Here is a 20,105-nt window from a genome sequence, read left to right as displayed (position 1 = left end):
TTGGGCAGAGAGAATTTGAAACACTAGTGAAACCTGTCTGTCTATGGTAAAAAAAAAAAGCAAGTAAGTAACGTCCCGCCGAACAAAAGTACCTCTGCCAGTTGAATGAAGAAAAAATACTACTAGCTTGGCCGCTGCACGGCCTTGCCCGCCCTGCAGCTCGGCCGCTGTGCAGGCTTGCATATTATGCAGCTCGCCCGCTGCGCTGCCTCGCCCGCATCGGCTTGCACATCATGTGACCATAGGTGATGTGACCATCGCTGATGACATCATCGAGTGCTCGAGTGACATCACTGATGATGTCACAGACATTGTGACATCATCAGTGACATCACAATTGCTAGAGTGACCATCACTGATGACATCATAGAGTGCTCGAGTATTGTGACATCATCAGTGACATCATTACTGACCAAAATCATCACAAATCTCACAATGTGACCAAAAACGGACAAAAATCGCAGACAGAGAAACAGACAGACAGAGAGAACCCACTTACTCCCTTTGAAGAAGAAGGTATCAAATATGGATGAAACGCTGAGATCACATAAGCATGAGAGAGAGAACAAAGTAGCAAGTGTACTGGAGATGTGACTGCAAAGAGCAAAATGACAGGTTCAGCATCATCATCATCATGTTATAATAGCAATAGACAAACAGGTTCACAGAGCCACACAGTATATAGGCCATTCACGTCCAGCTGTAAAGTTTAAGTTTAGAATCCTAAAAAGAGACGATATTGAGTCCAAGAGCGGCCTCGGATAATTAGTGAGAACGCATGGCCAAGAGGAAGGGAACAGCAGACGAGACTAGCGCTGTTGTGCAAAAAAAAGTGGTATGCAGGGAGGGGGAGAGAGAGAGACGGAGAGATAGAGAGAGAGAGAGAGAGATGGAGAGATAGAGAGAGTGTATGAGTGAGGGGGATAGAGTAGGGATAGAGAGTCAGAGAGAAGGAGATAAGGTGAGAGGAGAGAGAGGATGCTTATGAGTGTGTGTGTGTGTGTGTGTGTGTGTGTGCGTGTGTGTGTGTGTGTGTGTGTGTGTGTGTGTGTGTGTGTGTGTGTGTGTGAGAGAGAGGTGACTCTTATAGATGCACAGATTGTTGCAGTTAGTGTGTTTGTGGTCATGCATAACAATCAGTGTGGGGATCTTGGTGGGGGAAATGTCTCCACAACAGCTTTCTTATCCTGTGCTTCATATTACTGCACTCAACACCCTATCATAAAAGGGAGCCGCTTCGTTTGATTGCTTTTTAGTGTGTGTCTGTGTTTATTGTGCGTGTGCGTGTGCGTGCGTGTGTGTGTGTGTGTGTGTGTGTGTGTGTGTGTGCGTATGTGTGTGTGCATGCGTGTGCGTGTGTGTGAGATTCCTGACAGCGTGGGTGAGTGCTGGTACGATGCCCTGCAGGGTCCATTTGTTAGATTTGGCAGCGGAGAAGAGCAGTGGGGATCACATAAAAACCAACAAGTTGGATAGCGCTCTGATGAGAAATGGTGGACGCAGATTATTCTGAGCTATGCAGCGACTGAATCGTAAACACATACGCCCACACACACACTCTCTCTCACACACACACACACACACACACACACACACACACACACACACACACACACACGCACACACACACGCAAACACACACACACACACACACACACGTACACAATAACAGAGCACCCTCCACACTCCATCTCCTCACTTGACCCCAATTATTGGGACAATAACACACACTTGAATAATTCAGTGTGTGTGCTTAATGAACAGCTGGCATGTGGATTCTCCTCGAGCAGACACACTGTGCCAAAGCCAAGCCCACCCTTCTTGACGGAGAGACAAAAATCCTGCAGGATTAAATCAGGCTTTCTACATAGATAACAGTGATGGAGTCTTTTTTTTTTTTTGATTGATTGATTGATTTATTTGGTGAAAAAGTCAACACAGATACAGGGAAACAGACAGTTCACCGAGGATAAAAACACAATAAAGCCTTGCGGCTTATTTCCATTGCGGTCCTCAACGTACAACATTTAGAGACAAAAACACACACGAATGGGAATCACCATTCAATACTCGAATTAAGACTATTTACATTATTTCTAGATTGAAAGGAATAATGGCACGCTTGAATATAGTACAATACATAAACATTTGTTGTTACATGTAAGGAATTAACATCCGTTGCAAACAAACTAGGTGGGGGAGGGAGAGGGATTGCGGGGGTTTAGCAGTGGGGGGCTGGGGGGGAGAAGCTCGTTCACACAGGAACTGGGGGCTATGCATATCGCTCATAGCAGCCTCCATCTATATGGCCCCATTCAGATGAGAACGAGGGAAGGAGGGGGGGGGGTGAGGATGAAGCGTGGAGGAAAGATTGCAGGGCCAGGCTGGAGCAAGGCGGCATGGGGGGGGGGGGGGTGTGTGTGTGTGTGTGTGTGTGCGTGTGTGTTTGAGAGTCTGTGAATGTCCAATTGTCCTTGTGTGTGCTAGTGAGCCTGATAGGGCGAGTCGTCTTCCCGGATGGTGAGCGGATGGTGAGCGGATGGTGAGTCGATGATAAACACTGGAAATCCAAAGGCACACATGGAGAAAGCTATCCCACGCACAAGTTAATGTCTTATTTGCGAGGGGACCGATCTTGGGATAGCGATCTCTCACTGGAGAGATTAAAGCCCAAATGATGCAGGACTCAACCTGATGCCATCTTCTCATATCACGCTAGAGTGATTGGAATTATACGTGCTTATGTGATCTCACTGTAATCACAGGTTGGCTGGAGGAGAGGAGCATGCGAGAAGAGAGAGGGAGAGATTAGGAGACTGAGGCGACGGGGCGAGAGACCGTACCATGTGCTTGTCTTTGACAGCAAGCTGAGCGTCTTATCCACCACCACCACTGCTCTCTACGTGACAGGTGGAAGATGTGTTGTTTTGCCAAGATGTGGCGTTAAATCAACAGGATTTTCTGCTGGAGCAACAGAGTCTGAGCAGAGTTTGGGGAGACGGAGGCCGAGTTGAGGGAGTGTATAAAATGCTATGAGTCATTGGAGGCTCCTATATATATATATATATATATATATATATATATATATATATATATATATATATAGAATAATTAGAGACTGCTTTCACTAACACTTTCCTGCAAAATCTTCTGGAATATCACTGACACTTTTCTCCAAATGTGTGATAGTGAAGGTGTGCAGTGTTTGCAGCCCGCTGAGTGGAGAGTTTGGAGGGAGTTGGAGAGAGGCGAGGTGGGGCAGGGCGGGCGGGCCTGCTGAAACAACAAGCAGCAGTTGAGCCCTGGTAAGCGCTCTACATGTCTGCCTTGGATTTTGTTCCTAGCTGATGAAGCATGGGAGGGAGCATGGCACAAGCCATGAGGAGGACCAGCCTACAAAGAGCTGCTCTCAAGAAGCCTCTTTCGGCTGTTTGTTGAAGTTGACTGTGCTCCCGAAAAGGAATGGGGGTAAAACATGATCTCCCGCTCCCTGTTAACCATTTGTGGGTGTCAAACCCCATAGATATGTATTTTATTCAGATCCAAATCAACCAAAAACAAACGCCAAATTTGCAATAGCTGCGACCACGTATACATACACAAAAATCCCCCCACCCTTTCACACACACACAGACACACACACACACACACACACACACACACACACACACACACACACATGCGCACACACACACACACAAACACACACACACACACACACACACACACACACACACACACACACTTGACCTCCGTGCCAAATGTCAGCCACCTGGGGTGAAAATTGTGGCCGCCAAACGGTGGGGACATTTTTGTGGACCGACCGACCGGACCGACCGACAGACAGACAGACAGACACAGTGACCTAGAAAGACAGGCTTGAAGACACGTGCTTCCCGCTGGACAGCGGTGTTACACAACAACAGCCATAAATCTGCATAAAGCTTGTTGACGTTCAAACGGCAAAAGTCACAGCCGCAGGGCGAGCGGGGGCGGGGCCATGGGAGGCTGAGAGGAAGGGGGGGGGGGGGGGGGGGGGCAGTGTTGAGTAACGTCTGTCTGCTCCCATCAGCCACCGTCCCCCACGGGAATGCACCTGACATCACTCCATGTTTTCACCCAGTCTATCTGAGTCACTTACTTAATGCGTCACCCTCCTTAAAGTGTCCACTGTTGTCAAATAGACCAGTACTCTTAAGTGAACCATGGTGACTACTAGGCACTATTATGAAACGATGCCATAGAAATAGCAGGACAAATATCCTGGGGCTTGCCAGGTTTGGGGCTCAGTCTATTTTTTATTTTGTATTTTGTTATGGAGTGGTGTTTGTCTGACAGAGCCGCAAGATAGTCCCAGATTTGACCTGGGTAACCACGGGTGGGAACACAACTGGCTCAAACAGGTCAGAATATGGCCCTTGTAGTGTTTTTGCAGACATTGTTTTGCCGGTGTTCATCCTCTCTCTCTCTCCCACTCAAACCACCCGTTCGGGAATAAAATGTTGCGCTTCTGCAAACCATCCAAATCTCAATGTTTGTGAACCAAAAATATGTAAATATGTTGCATATCAACATTTCACCAAGTCCTCCAACCACAGGAGTGTTTCCAAATTGAAAATGTTGGTTAATTTTAAAACAACTTGGTTAGGGTTAGGGTTATGGTTTGGGTTCAGGTTAAATAACAAAATGGTTGAAATATAGACTGTGCACACGGTGGGGACATGGACCCCGGTCGCTGGTGTCGAAGCCAGGCCAACGCTTAACACCCATCCACCACCCTGACCGCGACACCCTTACTGCCTACCATGCTATTTCAATAGCACGCTGTCATTATTTACACGACGGCTAGAGCTCTTATAGGCTAGAACGTTACATTACACGCATCTACAAATGTTGACATGCAACATATTTTTGATTCACAAACGCCGAGATTCAACACACCTGTGGTTTGCACTTTGCAGAAAGTTGTGCAGCCTCTCTCTGCACGCACCCTAGTCTCTTAGAACAGACGAGTTGGCTTCCGCAATTTTCAAATGCTTCCGCCATACCGTCTGTACTTCGTGGGGGAGAATCATGCACCAACCGGAATGGGAAGCAGAAAGGCGGGTCTTCCGCTCATTAGTCCAATCAGAATCCAATATGCCGGCAGAAAGGCGGGTCTTCCGCTCATTAGTCCAATCAGAATCCAATATGCCGCATTCGCGTGTCGTGATTGGTCGGATTCCATAGAACCTCCTTCCAGTCTGAAGGTTTTTTTCCCAACTTCCTTGTGCATGTTCTGGGGGTGTAACGTACAGACTGTATATAGCTAGTCTCTTAGAACAGACGAGTTGGCTTCCGCAATTTTCAAATGCTTCCGCCATACCGTCTGTACTTCGTGGGGGAGAATCATGCACCAACCGGAATGGGAAGCAGAAAGGCGGGTCTTCCGCTCATTAGTACAATCAGAATCCAATATGCCGGCAGAAAGGCGGGTCTTCCGCTCATTAGTCCAATCAGAATCCAATATGCCGCATTTGCGTGTCGTGATTGGTCAGATTCCGTAGAACTTCCTTCCAGTCTGAAGGTTTTTTTCCCAACTTCCTTGTGCATGTTCTGGGGGTGTAACGTACAGACTGTATATAGCTGCATTCGCCGGATGTAGATGATACAGTCTGTTTTAAGAGACTAGTATATACTGTAGCTGCATTCGCCGGATGTAGATGAGACAGTCTGTTTTAAGAGACTACACGCACCCTGGCTCTGTTATGGCCTTACATGACTTTTCATTCCTGCTCTCCTTCCCTGCTGCCCTCATGACCTCTCCTTGTCCAGAGTCTGAGTCCAGACATGAAGGTGTGCTCTGTTCGTCTCCACAAGCTGGACCCGGCCCCACTGGACCCGGCCCCACTGGCCCACTCGCATCCTGTTTCCCACATCATTCTGTTTTTCATTGATCCTGTATCTGAGCCTCTGGCACGCTCTGCTCCTTACAAAAACACCATTCCAGCCCGTCTAACATGCAGGCAGAACATTTCCAAACCATTAGATATTTAGCATTCAGAGCAGGGAGAGGCGGAGAGGGTGAGTGGTCGGCAGCACAGGATATGAATTGCATAAGAGGGAGGGAGAGATGGAACCAATTAGGAAAAATACTGAAATACTGCATGTGGGAGAAACTAAAGCCAGGAGGATGCGTTTTGGACGTGGGGTTGTATGAGGTGCTTGTTGATAGTCAGTGTTTTACCTGCAGTAGATGGCCGTCGGCACGTTCCCATGCTTGGAGGAGCAGAGAGCACTACCGACACGCAAGCAAAGCAATGTACTGCTGATGGCAAAATGTATTGGCTAAAAAAAATTATATCAGCAATATCAGTTTAAGTCTATGCTATATTTAGAATATTTTCTGTGCTTTATCTTGCCCTCAGACAGCCCTTTCTGTTGGCACTACATATTCTCAACCATAGAAGCGTAGAAACAGCTGATCTGCAGCACATACGGTTGAAAAAATGTAGGATGTCTGATGGCAAGGTACAGGGCTGAAAATATGAGACATAATAACGTAGACTTAAAGTGACATTGATTTGTTTAGGTGGGCCTTCTTTTAGGTGGCTAAAATGTGTTTTGCTGCTAGCCTCATCCACAGCAGTACATCGCTTTGCTTCCATGAATGTGCTACTCTCTGCTTCTCCAAACTGGGGGTGTGCAGACTGCTATCTGCTGCAGGTAACACTTCACGGCTCCAAAATGACGGACCCGGGAAATCTATGCCCGGACCCAATTGGACCCGTCTATTATTGGAAAGCTGAGACCCAGACCAGTACAGACCCGATAAATGTCAGACCCAGACCCGGTCCGGACCTGGAGTCACTTCTTTTGAATCGAGATCTGTCCGGGTCCGGGTCAGGTCCTCGGGTATTCGGGAACTACCCCTTTAAGAGATGAAGAAGAGAAAAGGGAGAAAAAGTGAAAGGAAGGAGCAGATGAGTAAAAGAAAGTGACAGCATTTGTTATTTCCATGTGCTCACTGTCTCCGCCCCCCCCCCCCCCCCCCCTTCCCCCTCCCCCCCGCCCCCTTCAGGGATAAATTCAAACCATCTACCCTTTAATTGTCTTGGCTCTGATATTCGGTGGTCGACTCCCAAAATCCCCTCAGTCAATATAAACAGCATTAAGAACCTAGACGAAAATAATGTCCTCTCTCTCACACACACCCACACACACACACACACACACACGCACGCACGCACGCACACACACACACACACACACACACACACACACACACACACACACACACACACACACACATTCCCTCCCCCTCTCCCTCTCCCTCTCCCCCGTTCATTCTCTCCCTCCTTCTCTCCCCCCTTTTGTCATTATCTGCTGGAAATAACACTTTTAATATCTGCGTTACAGAATCAAACCACAGCGGAACGGCTCCAACCTCCAGCCTGATATAACCACATCACTGAGTCTGACAACATGTGCTTTCTCTCTCTCCAGTATTTGCCTCCCCCTCTCCCTCCCTCTCTCCCCCTCTCTCTCTCCCTCTCTCTCTCTCTCTCTCTCTCCTTCTCTCTTCCTGTCTCTCTCGCCCTCTCATGAATTCCCCCCGCTTCTTATCTGTCAGCGGGGGTTTATCTCCAGACCAGCGTTATGTCTGTCTTCATGTTTATGCGTCTGTCTGACTCCCGCTGAGTGCTGCCTGGCACGTCCAGACGTCCTATTCCGGTTTGTTTACTGTCGGCCTGTTTCACGCAGCTATTCACGGCACGTTTTGGCTGAGAGAGATGTGATGTTGCCTTATGCAACATCTCCGGATGCACACACCATAAAGATGCTGGGCTGCAGCATCTGGCCTGGGTTTGCTTGAGGAAAGCTGCTGAGCTACAGGAGGCTATACTGTATAGCTGAAGTTCAAATGTGTTAAATGAAATAACCTGAATTGGAATTGTTCTTACATACTGTACATCTATTTTTATTCAAATGTTAGAAAATAAAATATCAAGGATGCTCTTATGTAGCTACTTACTCTTCCAGCTATATATAGTTGTATAACGAAATACCTTCACTTGAGACTTAGCCTGACACTTGTATTATTACTATTATGATATAACTGTATTATTACTATTATGATATAACACACAGCATTATCTACTACAGTATATGGTATATTTGGTAAAAGTTAAAGGAACATTTCCCTCAAAATCCCCCTGTTGTGAATGTAGTCTACTACTCTCAATTCTCAGTTCATGTGTTTACATACCGTAGCTCTTTGTCACAAGCATGTCTCCAAGGACCTCACAGAGAAATAGCCCACCAGATCTGATCTAGATCTGATCAACAATAAAACACAAAAACAAGTATTGCATTACATGCTTTTCCACGCTCCCAGAGACGTTGGTGGAGTCAGTCTGCGGTGATGTTTGTGTGGTAGATGTTCTTTTCATACCATGCAGCCATGGTGGCAAACCGCACTGAATATTATCATGTACCTGTTATGAAGCAGGTAGACCTCCCTGCACCAGCCTCCCCTCTCCCTCCTCTCCCTCCTCTGTCTGTCTGTCTGTCTGTCTGTCTGTCTGTCTGTCTGTCTGTCTGTCTGTCTGTCTGTGTGTGTGTGTGTGTCTGTCTGTCTGTCTGTCTGTCTGTCTGTCTGTCTGTCTGTGTGTCTGTCTGTCTGTCTGTCTGTCTGTCTGTCTGTCTGTCTGTCTGTCTGTCTGTCTGTCTGTCTGTCTGTGTGTGTGTGTGTGTGTGTGTGTGTGTGTCTGTCTGTCTGTCTGTCTGTCTGTCTGTCTGTCTGTCTGTCTGTCTGTCTGTCTGTCTGTCTGTCTGTCTGTCTGTCTGTGTGTGTGTGTGTGTGTGTGTCTGTTTACCCCACTTGCCTTGTTTTCCCCCATTCCTCCTGGCCGTTCCCTCACCTGTTTTTCAGTGGAGGTGTGGGAGTGTGCAGGCAGGGAGAGAGTGAGCTAATAGTTTGGGTCTGATGGAGCGCAGGAAAGGGGCTGATAGGAGGAGAAGGGAGGAGAGAGGGCTGAGATGGGGAGGTGGGCGGTGTGGGAGGAGGGGGGGGGGAGTGTAGATGGGGAGAGAGGTGAGTATAAAAGGCCTTGCTGTAAGGAATTAGGGAATATTCCCCAGGAGCAAATACGCAGATACAGAGAATATTTCCAGGACTCTTCACACCATAATCATCTTTTTACGGTAAGTACATTAAAACATATTAGAGGGGTTTAATAATCTTGTGGAAATAATGGCAGGTGAAAAGTAGTAATAGTCAAACTTTGCCAAAACTCTCAAAAGAGATATTTCTTTGCTTATATCCTCTGGAAGTATATTAGATCTTAAGCAATCAGATGCATTTTATGGCAATACTTGCAGTCATCATAATGCAGTAGCGTATGTTTCTCTGTGTGTGTTTGTGTAAAGAGAAGTTCAAGTGTAGCCTCAGATTGCCTCTGTGGGGGAGCAGCATGCTGCCAGGGGCTTTTTCCAGTGAGGTGGGCACATTCTGCCTGCCTGGGACGGGGCAACCAGCTGGGACCCCTGCTGGGACTCCAGATGGGTGTAAAACTGCAGACACTGTTGTCAGCACCTGAATAACACACACACACACACACACACACACACACACACACACACACACACACACACACACACACACACACACACAGACACAGGCCAAAATGTCATCCAAAATGAGCTGTGAGTCCAGGTCTTTACTTCTAGCTGTCCTCGTGAGCCCAGGTCTTTACTTCTAGCTGTCCTCGTGAGCCCAGGTCTTTACTTCTAGCTGTCCTCATGAGCCCAGGTCTTTACTTCTAGCTGTCCTCGTGAGCCCAGGTCTTTACTTCTAGCTGTCCTCATGAGCCCAGGTCTTTACTTCTAGCTGTCCTCATGAGCCCAGGTCTTTACTTCTAGCTGTCCTCATGAGCCCAGGTCTTTACTTCTAGCTGTCCTCGTGAGCCCAGCAGGTCTCAGCAGCTGCTTCTTGAACTCTGATGGGCACTCTCCTCTGCCTGCTGTCTCTGTGCCCACTGAGGCTGGATTTCTCTCAAGCCAAGATATGCCAGAAGGGCTGATGTTACACTCTGTGTGTGTGTGTGTGTGTGTGTGTGTGTGTGTCTCTGTGTGTGTGTGTGTGTGTGTGTGTGTGTGTGTGTGTGTGTGTGTGTGTGTGTGTGTGTGTGTGTGTGTGTGTGTGTGTGTGTGTGTGTGTGTGTGTGTGTGTGTGTGTGTGTGTCTGCGTGTGTGTGTGTGTGTGTGTGTGTCTGTGTCTGTGTGTGTGTGTGTGTGTGTGTGTGTGTGTGTGTGTGTGTGTGTGTGTGTGTGTGTGTGTGTATGTGTGTGTGTGTGTGTGTTTCGTGTGTGTTTCGTGTGATGAAAGCTGCTATTGACTGTGAAAAGGAGGACGGCTGAAACAGAATCCCACCCAAATCCCACAAACAGAGGACAGGGATGAAAGCCTTTCTACAGTGAAGTGTCTGTGTGTGTGTGTGTGTGTGTGTGTGTCTGTCTGTCTGTCTGTCTGTCTGTCTGTCTGTCTGTCTGTGTGTGTGTGTGTGTGTGTGTGTGTGTGGCATGAGTTGGGGTGTTAAAGACATCTGGGGCTGCTGTTTATACAGATGTCACACACCTGAGGTCACTCGTGTGTACATGTCTGTGTGTGTGTGCATGTGTGTATGTATACGTGTGTGTGTGTGTGTGTGTGTGTGTGTGTGTGTGTGTGTGTGTGTGTGTGTGTGTGTGTGTGTGTGTGTGTGTGTGTGTGTTTAGCCATATAGAATGCCTGCGTCTTTAATTACCATCTCTCCCCCTGCATTAACTTTCAGTTGATTTGGAGCAGATTAGCTGGCACTGAGACAGCTCTTCTCTCTGTTCTACCCTGCAGACATGCAGAGAGTTAGAGGTTCTCAACATGGGGGGGGGGCAGAATAAACTATTTCTACTATACATACATCTCTATATTTTTTTCCCATTTTTTCACCCAACTATTTTTGTCTTTTTAGCAATTCTAAAGTAGACACAAAAAACTGCTTTCATTGAAACAAGCTGAAAAAAGATCAAACGTCATATATATAATTCTCTATACGCTCCTGTAACGCGGTTCACCAGTAGGTGGTTTGACACAAGCCAAAAAGATTGAGCACCACACTGGATTAGATGGTTGCACTGTGTGTGTGTGTGTGTGTGTGTGTGTGTGTGTGTGTGTGTGTGTGTGTGTGTGTGTGTGTGTGTGTGTGTGTGTATTGTCCCTTGTCCCACAGTGGCTTCGGGTCATTGAAAAGATACAGCCCAAAACCCTCTCCTGCCCGCTTGACACATTCCGACGTGTTTACCACAGAGAAGATCTTCAGTCTGCTCCTAGAAATATAACTTGCGTTTGCGTTTGTGTTTGTGTTTGTTCTCTCTAGAAATACTTCAGCAATGTATGGACTCTGCCACGGGGAAATAATGTATAGTCAGTCAGTCAGTGGACATATGTTTATACGGTTGGTTCTCGCCGCGTAACATGTGCAGGAAACCACAGACACACAGATATAGCAACTTTTTGCCACTTCTAACCGTCTATATAGTTTCTTTTAGTTCCTGTCTGCACACAACCACTCTCTCTCTCTCTCTCTCTCTCTTTCAGGCTGTCTGCCTCTCTCTCTCTCTCTCTTTCTTTCAGGCTGTCTGCCTCTCTCTTTCTCTCTCTCTCTTTCTTTCAGGCTGTCTGCCTCTCTCTCTCTCTCTCTCTCTCTTTCAGGCTGTCTGCCTCTCTCTTTCTGCCTGGCTGCCTCTCTCTCTCTCTCTCTTTCAGGCTGTCTGCCTCTCTCTCTCTCTCTCTTTCTTTCAGGCTGTCTGCCTCTCTCTTTCTCTCTCTCTCTTTCTTTCAGGCTGTCTGCCTCTCTCTCTCTCTCTCTCTCTCTCTTTCTTTCTGGCTGTCTGCCTCTCTCTCCCTCCCTCTTCCCGTATCTAAGTCCTCTCATATGACGTGACTCATTGAAACACCCTTCTCCTTGTTTGCAGCACCCAGAGGGACAGACGAGACCCAGGATGAAGAGTCTTCTGCAGTGTGTGGCGCTCTGTGCCGTGGTCTCTCTCTGTGTCTGCTATGGTACAACCCCCCTCCCCCCCACTTCCCCCCATCATTCATTCAGCAGTCATGAACCATTTATAACCTGTAATACATCAATTCTAGACATGTATTCCTCATTTATGATTAACTCGACTCCATGATTTTCCCGTAGACTCTAGTGAAAGCACAGAATCCCTCGAAGGTGAAAGTCTCTCTCATTCATTGGAAAAACATGCATGCCATCCTAACACAAAACAGTGTAGTAATATGATATTAATACAGTGGTTCTCAACGTGAGGTCCGGGGGGACCACCAGGGGTCCTTGAGGGGGTTCCAGGGGGTCCCCAGCAAATTTGACGAATTGTTAAACGTCAGCATTATTTCATTTACAAGACGTTAACACAAATAGAAGAATGCCTGTTCTGATCATAGTTTCTCTGTTATCTCTCTACCTATAATATAGTCACAGAATTCTGGACAAAATCATATCTAGCGATACAAATGTTCTCAGATTTGGGTCTGCCAGACAAAATCTCATTAAATGGGGGTCTGTGGCTCTAATCTGGACTAAATCATGGGCCCTTGATGAAAGGTTGAGAATCACTGTACTATGTGATCCACGTTTCACCCCGGACTAACAACCCCCTTCCCCATCACACACACACACACACACACACACACACACACACACACACACACACACACACACACACACACACACACACACACACACACACACACACACACACACACACACACACACACACACACACACACACACCACAGACTTTACTTGGCCTGGGCCAGATGCATTGTGCTATGGCAGCCATTCCCAACCTGTGGGCCGCAAAGGTATTGCAAGTGGGCTTAATAAGTGTGCAAAATATTATGATCTTAGCAGGGGGGAATGTAATTATTATTATTATGTATGAAAATGCATTGCTCCATTGTTGAATGATACCGTTATAATTTGTAATCACTTATTTGTTAATTGACTTATTTCAGACAGCCCCTCACTTTTAGTTTCTGATTTTTGTGTGGTGCTGATGGACAGCTCCTTTGATCGTTAAAGCATTATTTTCCCTCCGTACTGTTTACCGTCAGATGTGGGGCTTGAGCCGGAATAGGTTGGGAACCACTATATGCTATGGGCATGCCTATCCGGATGGAAATGTGTGTGTTTGTCTAGTAAAATGTACTCTGGTTTCAGATGTGTTCGTGAGCCCGAACCAAGCCAACACCTTCATGCAACCACAGAGGGTCAACCCATACAGCCCACCCAGAGGAAACCTAAACTCCGTTAACTACTACAACTTGATGAGGTGAGACGCACGGGCAACAGACACACATCACTCTCTCACTTTCTCTCTCATCTCAAACACATACACACGACACACCTGAGCCACACATGCTCACAGAAACACGCGCACACGCACAAAGATGCATAGACATAAGCGCCTAAGAACACACACCATACACCAGCTAGAAGGTGAAGATTATAGATCATAAAGACACGGCCTAATTAGGCTATTAAACATCGACATGTGCTGGAAACATCCACGGACACACACACACACACACACACACACACACACACACACACACACCCTGAAGCTGTATATAAATGTCTGAACGCATTAATTAGCTGTGTGAGATTCAACAAGAAATGTACAAAACAGACATATAGCCCCACCGGGCTGTTTCTGATTATCATTGTTCTTCCCTCTCTCTCTCTCTCTCTCTCTCTCTCTCTCTCTCTCTCTCTCTCTCTCTCTCTCTCTCTCTCTCTCTAAATATCTTCCTCCCTCTAAATATCTTTGTCTCCATCTCTACCCCTCCACCCACATCATCATCATCATCATCCATGCATCTCTTTGGTGTCCAGGACGATCAAGTCTCCGGCGGAGAGACGTGCAGAGACCTGCGAGGACTACTCTCCCTGCCGCTTCTACGCCTACAGCCACGGCTACCAGCAGGCCTACCAGAGATACTTTGGAGCCCGCCAGAGGCCGGCCCAGGTTCCAGTCGGGACCCGTCGATACTAAACAAAGTCTAAGCCGCTCTACGGCAAACATGATTATTATTATCTTCCTTGATGTGATTTTGCGCTTGTTTGTTCCACATTCTGTGACTTTTATGTAATTTATGTCGTTTTATGTCCGCTTTTCATGAATACTAGTGTACTACCGCATCCAGTGTGGCTCTAATGTACAGTACAAACTGAATACAATGTAACAATTCCACATAAATACTGCAATATCTAACCACCACACATCACACGCAGGTAGAAATTTATGTCGCATTTCTTGTATAATCTCAGGATAACTTCTCTCTACTATTATCACACCTTACCAGCATTTATGAGCTTTACGAGATAATGCCTGAGTGGAGATGACTCTGTTTTGCACACTACCCTACTATTTCTTACATTATCTGCCTATCTATGCAACCCAATGCTGTCAATGATCATTTCCATGTCTTTGAAATAAATAAAATGACCGTTATTGGGTTTTATCTTAAGCCTGTTTATGCCATTGGTTTGCCACAGGGTGGCGTTCATAATAGGTTGATTGAGGAATTAAACCTTGTCTAATTGGCCAATCCAATTTGTTTGTTACCAAATGCCAGCTTTCACAATGTGCAGCAGATGAAGACTTCATATTGGTGTACTAGCACAGCTTTTGTGGCTTCTTGAACGAAGATGACAGGGACGGCAATAGAAAACACACTCGTTTTAAAGGATAGAGTAGGATTATATATTTAGATTGGTTGAATTTCTTTCAGCAGGTTATATAGGGTGAAGCCTTGTGAGAATAGACAAGGAGAATACATGGATTACACATGGGGGATTCATTTGAAATGAAGCACATATATAATTGAATGCAGGCCGGCACTATTGACCGCAATAACTGTGGTCAAAATCCAATTTCTTGTGAACTGGGGAGGAATTCATGCGACGCGACACACGTCTGTGTGTGAGCTGGAGACGGCTGCAGACGGTCAACAGACAAAGACAGGTTGGCACACTGTGGATCTCCACATGGCACGCTTGTGTTGCCACAAGACCAAAAATGTGCACAATTAAAAGCTGTGCTGGGACCGAATTCCTCAAGTCTGTCCTTGAAGCGAGCAGCACTGACCCAGACGGTGAAATTACACCCCACATGTCCAGACCGGTCCAGAATCTAAACGGCCCGGGCACACGAAGCAGCATGGAGAGCAGAAGAAGAAAACCAAATCAAAGGAAGGTCTTACGTTTTCACTGGCTTTGGCTATGCATACATGGTGCATGCTGTAGTTCAATATCAATTAAAGTGTGACAGTCCCTTTCAAACAAACTAATAAAATATGTAAAGAAATGCAGGCTTGAAAAGCTGGAAAAGACATTTAAAAATGTAGTTTATAAGTGTGGAGAGTGGGGTGTTTTTTTTATTAAATTACATGTAATGCATGTATGTCGGCTATCTGTTACTTTCTTGGCACTATATCCATATGTGCTTTAGTCAAAGATATCTTTGCAATATCTTTTGAATTGCACTTCCACAAATCTTCAAACACATTGGTTTGCTTCTAAATGTTGCTTTCACTTTCGTTAGGAAATCACTGCGGTTTGTAATAAAAGAGGGAAGCCACTGATTAAACCCATGTCACATAATGTGGTCCGGTGGTTTCTCCTGTATGTTCAATTAGTATCATATGGTTTTCTCCAACATGTACTTTGTGGCCTAAATGTGTAAGTGTGCGGCCGCTGTAAAACTCTGACCTCTCCAGGTTGGCTGCAGGTATTGCACGTCTATCCAAGATTTGATTCAACTTCATATTAGTGCCAGTCAGACAGACAGCAAGCAATCTGGCAATCTGGTAATTACCTCCTGCAGCTAAATCACACCAATCTGCCTTGGTGTGTGAGCATGTGACACGTTCTTTTTCTCACTTTCTTCTTAATTTCTCTCAAACTGTATAGGCGATATTTGTGCAGGAGTACAAGAGAGAATGAAAAACAGATAGAAAATCTGTGCATTTGACAGAAAAACATACCATCTAGAATCTAGATGTATGTGCAATATCAGAACAGCCACAAGGAGATCCCTTCCTTTCTGGAACTATAACCTATCTTCTAATTTTTACCATTTAAAAAAAGTTATTCCTTTTGAGAATCTTAGTTGACTGTGATGCACAGTTGGTTGCACTAATTGGTGACAAAATGTACTCAGTTGCTTTGGACAAAAGCGTCTGCTAAATGACATAATGTCATGTCATGAGGAAAATGCATATTCAGACCCTGCATCACTTTGCACACGACAACAGGCACCACCTGCACTGGTTTCTCAGTAGCAGCTAAAATAACCCAAACAAGTTGCAAGGCAGGTGTGTATCGTTCAAAACCACTTCCAATGGCTGTGGATCGCCCACACCTGTTTTCTCATCACCTATGCTTTAAAACAAATACCCACCTTTTGGAAGCGAGGTGAGTGGACATTCCTTCTGTGTGTTTGTGTTTGTGTGTGTGTGTGTGTGTGTGTGTGTGTGTGTGTGTGTGTGTGTGTGTGTGTGTGTGTGTGTGTGTGCGCGTGCGTGCGTGCGTGCGTGCGTGCGTGCGTGCGTGTGTGTGTGTGTGTGAGAGAGAGAGAGAGAGAAAGAGAGAGAGAGAGAGAGAGAGTGTGAGAGTGTATATGCATTTGTGCAGAGATATGCAAAACATATTTGTCCAGGGCACAAAATTATCACCAGCCGTCAGCCAAATGCTGGTAAAATAATATGTAAGTGTCTGGTAGATTTGCTTCACTCACCAGCCAAAAAACCATTGGTAATCTATTGAGTAGATGGTAAATTCAGTAACAATTTGGCCGGTGGTGGACAAAAGTTAATTTTGCATCCTGTGTGTGTGCCTTTCTTTCTTTATGGCGGTGTGTATCTCTGCACTCTTTGTGGGTGTGATTGATACATGATTCCCTAACCAATCACATACTGAAGCCATAGTGAGGGCCACATCTATAAACCAAGTACTCGCTGTATGTATTCATGTGTTAGAGAGAGAGAGAGCTGTAGAAGTCTCCAGTCCTACTTGTTGCCTGACACTCCAGAGTGTGAAGACAGAAGCAGAAACATGAAGACCTTGGCCATCCTGGTTCTCTGCTCCCTGGCAGCCGTCTGTCTGTGCTCGGGTAAGACCTACAAGACAAATTTACAGCTTCACATGGCAACAGGGAGAGAGTAGAGATGTACCTGAAATTCTAATTTGAGTTCAAGTTATGGGCTCAGTGCATGGATAACAAAAGAAAACTCCTGACAATAGTGAAGACAGATTTTGCAGTACACTTGACTTAGGGTGAGAGGGTTCAAATGAAGGAGTAGCCTTGCACAGATTGAAAGATACAATATTTAATTATTCCTATTTCTATATTTCTTGCTGCTGTGTTTTATAGATGCCTCTACCTCTACTGGCTCCCAACCTGACAACCCTGCTCAGGAGGGTAAGAGAAAGATACAGCAATCTGATTTGATTGTGTTGTCAATAATGTGTATTTTTCTGCCAAGATTCATGAATAATTTGTTAAAAGCCATAGATCAGTTTGACACAAAGATAATTATTGAACATGATCAGTGGTTTCCAAGGGTCATTTCAAGGGTTTCAGGTGCTGCCTGAGTAAAATAAGGAATTGATCAATTTGATCATTTTGTTTACTAGGAAGCCCAACTAGAGGAAGGAATATAAGAATGTTTAATAAAGACCTTCAGAGGTTTCCTTCTCCTATAGTTATCTCTGTCACATTCTCGATTCTGTACTAATTTATATCTCATTTACAAAATCTAACACAACAGGATTGCATGACTGAACACTTCTTGACTATTTGATGTTATTTATATACTGTAGTTATCTCTGCTTTAATTTGGCTATAATTGCTATATTGATCCTCCAACATGCATTTCTATTAAAGATACAAATGGGAGTGCTGCATTGGGTCAATACATCAATATAGGTTAGCAGAGTATAAATCAGGTGCTCTTCCAGGATGGGGCATATATTGATACAAGATAAAAAAAAGAGGTAGCTGTCCAATGTGATTGCAGGAAAATCCCCAGGTGTTGAAGGCAGCAAAATGAGACATCTGATGCACTCTGAATTACGGAATAAAGGATTTTTAATATAATATAATTCAGAGTGCCTCGGATGTCTCATTTTGCTGCCGCCAACACCTGGGGATTTTCTTGCAATCACATTGGACAGCTACCTTTTTTTTTATCATGCATTTCTATCAGTTTGATTTGATCAAGGAACCGACAGATAGGTGTTGCATGTATAGCTAGTCACAAATGATAGTAACGAATGGATTGTTTTTTCTAAATGTCTATGGTGTGCAGGCATGTTTGTGGAGAAGGAGCAGGCCTCCACAGTGGTGAGACAGAAGAGAAATGTTGGACAGTTGAGCCTGACCCAGCTGGAGAGGTACCTGCTCTTCTTTCCTCACCATAACAACAACAACAGTGGGCCCTCTTATACGCACATATTGGAATGTAATGCAATGTGTGTTTTATCTGTGCTAATAGGTGATCTCTTGAGTCAACTCTTTTGATGTGTTGTAGAAAATGCAGTGGTAGGTAATAAAAATCAGATCTGTGTGTGGGAAGCTCTAACACTTACCAAAGCCTAATAAAAAAATTAAAATCAGATTAGGATTATGTAGAGATTAGAGAATGTTATCATGTAGCTAATATCATCTAGGTCTAGGATATGATTCTCTCTCTCTCTCTCTCTCTCTCTCTCTCTCTCTCTCTCTCTCTCTCTCCTCTCTCTCTCTCTCTCTCTCTCTCTCTTCCTCTCTCTCTCTCTCTCTCTCTCTCTCCTCAGGCTGAAAGAGGTATGTGAGACTAACATGGCTTGTGATGAGATGATGGACACACAAGGAGTCGTCGCCGCCTACACTGCCTACTATGGACCAATCCCCTACTAGACGCCAAACCTTCGATTGCCTTCTTTCGCTAACGTCTTCCCATTAGAATTGATTTCAACAATGTCTTTGTGATTAGAAATAAAGGCACAAGAAAACATGTTCAAAAGTGTTCCAATGTGCAAAAGTGAATGAGAAAGTGAGAGAGCGGCAGGACAGCAGAGGCGTGAGAGAGGGGATGAAAGAGGGATTGTCTGTTTACTTTTCCACCTTGTATAGAGCAAGAGAACTGTCTCTCTTCTATCATTTTTGTCATTCTGTAGTGTTAGTGTTATGAAATTAAATAAAGAGAACTAAAACAGTCCTGTGTGTTGTCATTATGCCTACCTATGACACAACACAAATTGATGGTTTTGATCTTGACTTGGACTCAAGCAAGTTTCTCTTGACTTGTCACATCAGTCATTACCGACCCAGCAGTGAACACATGCCTCTTTCTCAAAGGGCAGACAGGGAATAAATAGGTCATTCCTGCAACCTGAAATGCCTCTTCCTTCCTTTCTTATTATCTGAGTGATGCTGACCACCTTCAAATTGAGCTTGATGGCCTTTGCAGCCTCTCTACACCAAAGCCAATAGACCGCTATAAACTTTGAGATAAAAACAGCTTTTATCTGGTAGACAGGCAAAACATAGGGTGCTGTTACAGCGGAGTACTGTATAATAAATCATTGTGATGAATCGTTGATGTTACACAAGGGGGCAGGAGAGCTTTACCAAAGTGTTTGTGTGGGTTTTCTCCGGGTGCTCCGGTTTCCTCCCACCATCAAGGACATGAATGTTAGGGTTAAAACTCCTGTCAGTGCCCCTGACCAAGGCAATGGCAAAAGAACTGGAGTTGGTCCCTGTGCGCTGCACTGTGGCTGCCCACTACTCCTATTATAGTTCTAGGAAGGTTCCTAGTAGAGGATGGGTCAAATGCAGAGGATGGATTTCCCCATGGGGATCAATAAAGGAACTTGGGCAGGATTTAAATACTAGAAGTAAATAGGATTAAATGACATGATAATGTTACACACTCCTGTACAGTAGGTGGCGGTATGCACCTAAAAGTTGTTGGCGACCCGCCATTTAATCGAGAGAAGTAGAAGGAGGAGCACCAAGCAGCGAGA

General features: G+C 45.3%; 2 protein-coding genes across 3 annotated transcripts; both read left to right on the top strand.

Annotated features, from left to right (window-relative positions):
• The first annotated feature begins 9,092 nt into the window (after positions 1–9,092).
• On the top strand, positions 9,093–14,557 carry mgp (matrix Gla protein). Of its 2 annotated transcripts, XM_083649013.1 has the most exons (5): positions 9,093–9,186; positions 11,995–12,082; positions 12,216–12,245; positions 13,254–13,365; positions 13,929–14,557. In XM_083649013.1, exons 2-5 carry the CDS (start codon positions 12,022–12,024, stop codon positions 14,086–14,088), a joined length of 363 nt encoding a protein of 120 aa, XP_083505139.1. In that variant the 5' UTR covers positions 9,093–9,186; positions 11,995–12,021; the 3' UTR covers positions 14,089–14,557. The 2 variants fall into 2 exon arrangements, with proteins under 2 accessions (XP_083505139.1, XP_083505140.1); XM_083649014.1 differs by lacking the exon at positions 12,216–12,245.
• A 2,523-nt stretch (positions 14,558–17,080) lies between these two features.
• On the top strand, positions 17,081–19,278 carry bglap (bone gamma-carboxyglutamate (gla) protein). Its single transcript, XM_083650282.1, has 4 exons — positions 17,081–17,208; positions 17,470–17,517; positions 18,407–18,491; positions 18,894–19,278. Exons 1-4 carry the CDS (start codon positions 17,151–17,153, stop codon positions 18,994–18,996), a joined length of 294 nt encoding a protein of 97 aa, XP_083506408.1. The 5' UTR covers positions 17,081–17,150; the 3' UTR covers positions 18,997–19,278.
• Positions 19,279–20,105: the final 827 nt, after the last annotated feature.

The sequence above is a fragment of the Poromitra crassiceps genome, assembly GCF_964638095.1.
Source record: "Poromitra crassiceps genome assembly, chromosome: 13".
NCBI classification, from domain to species: domain Eukaryota; kingdom Metazoa; phylum Chordata; class Actinopteri; order Beryciformes; family Melamphaidae; genus Poromitra; species Poromitra crassiceps.
The sequence above is the reverse complement of the archived record's forward strand: the minus strand, read 5'-3'. Positions and strand labels throughout refer to the sequence as shown.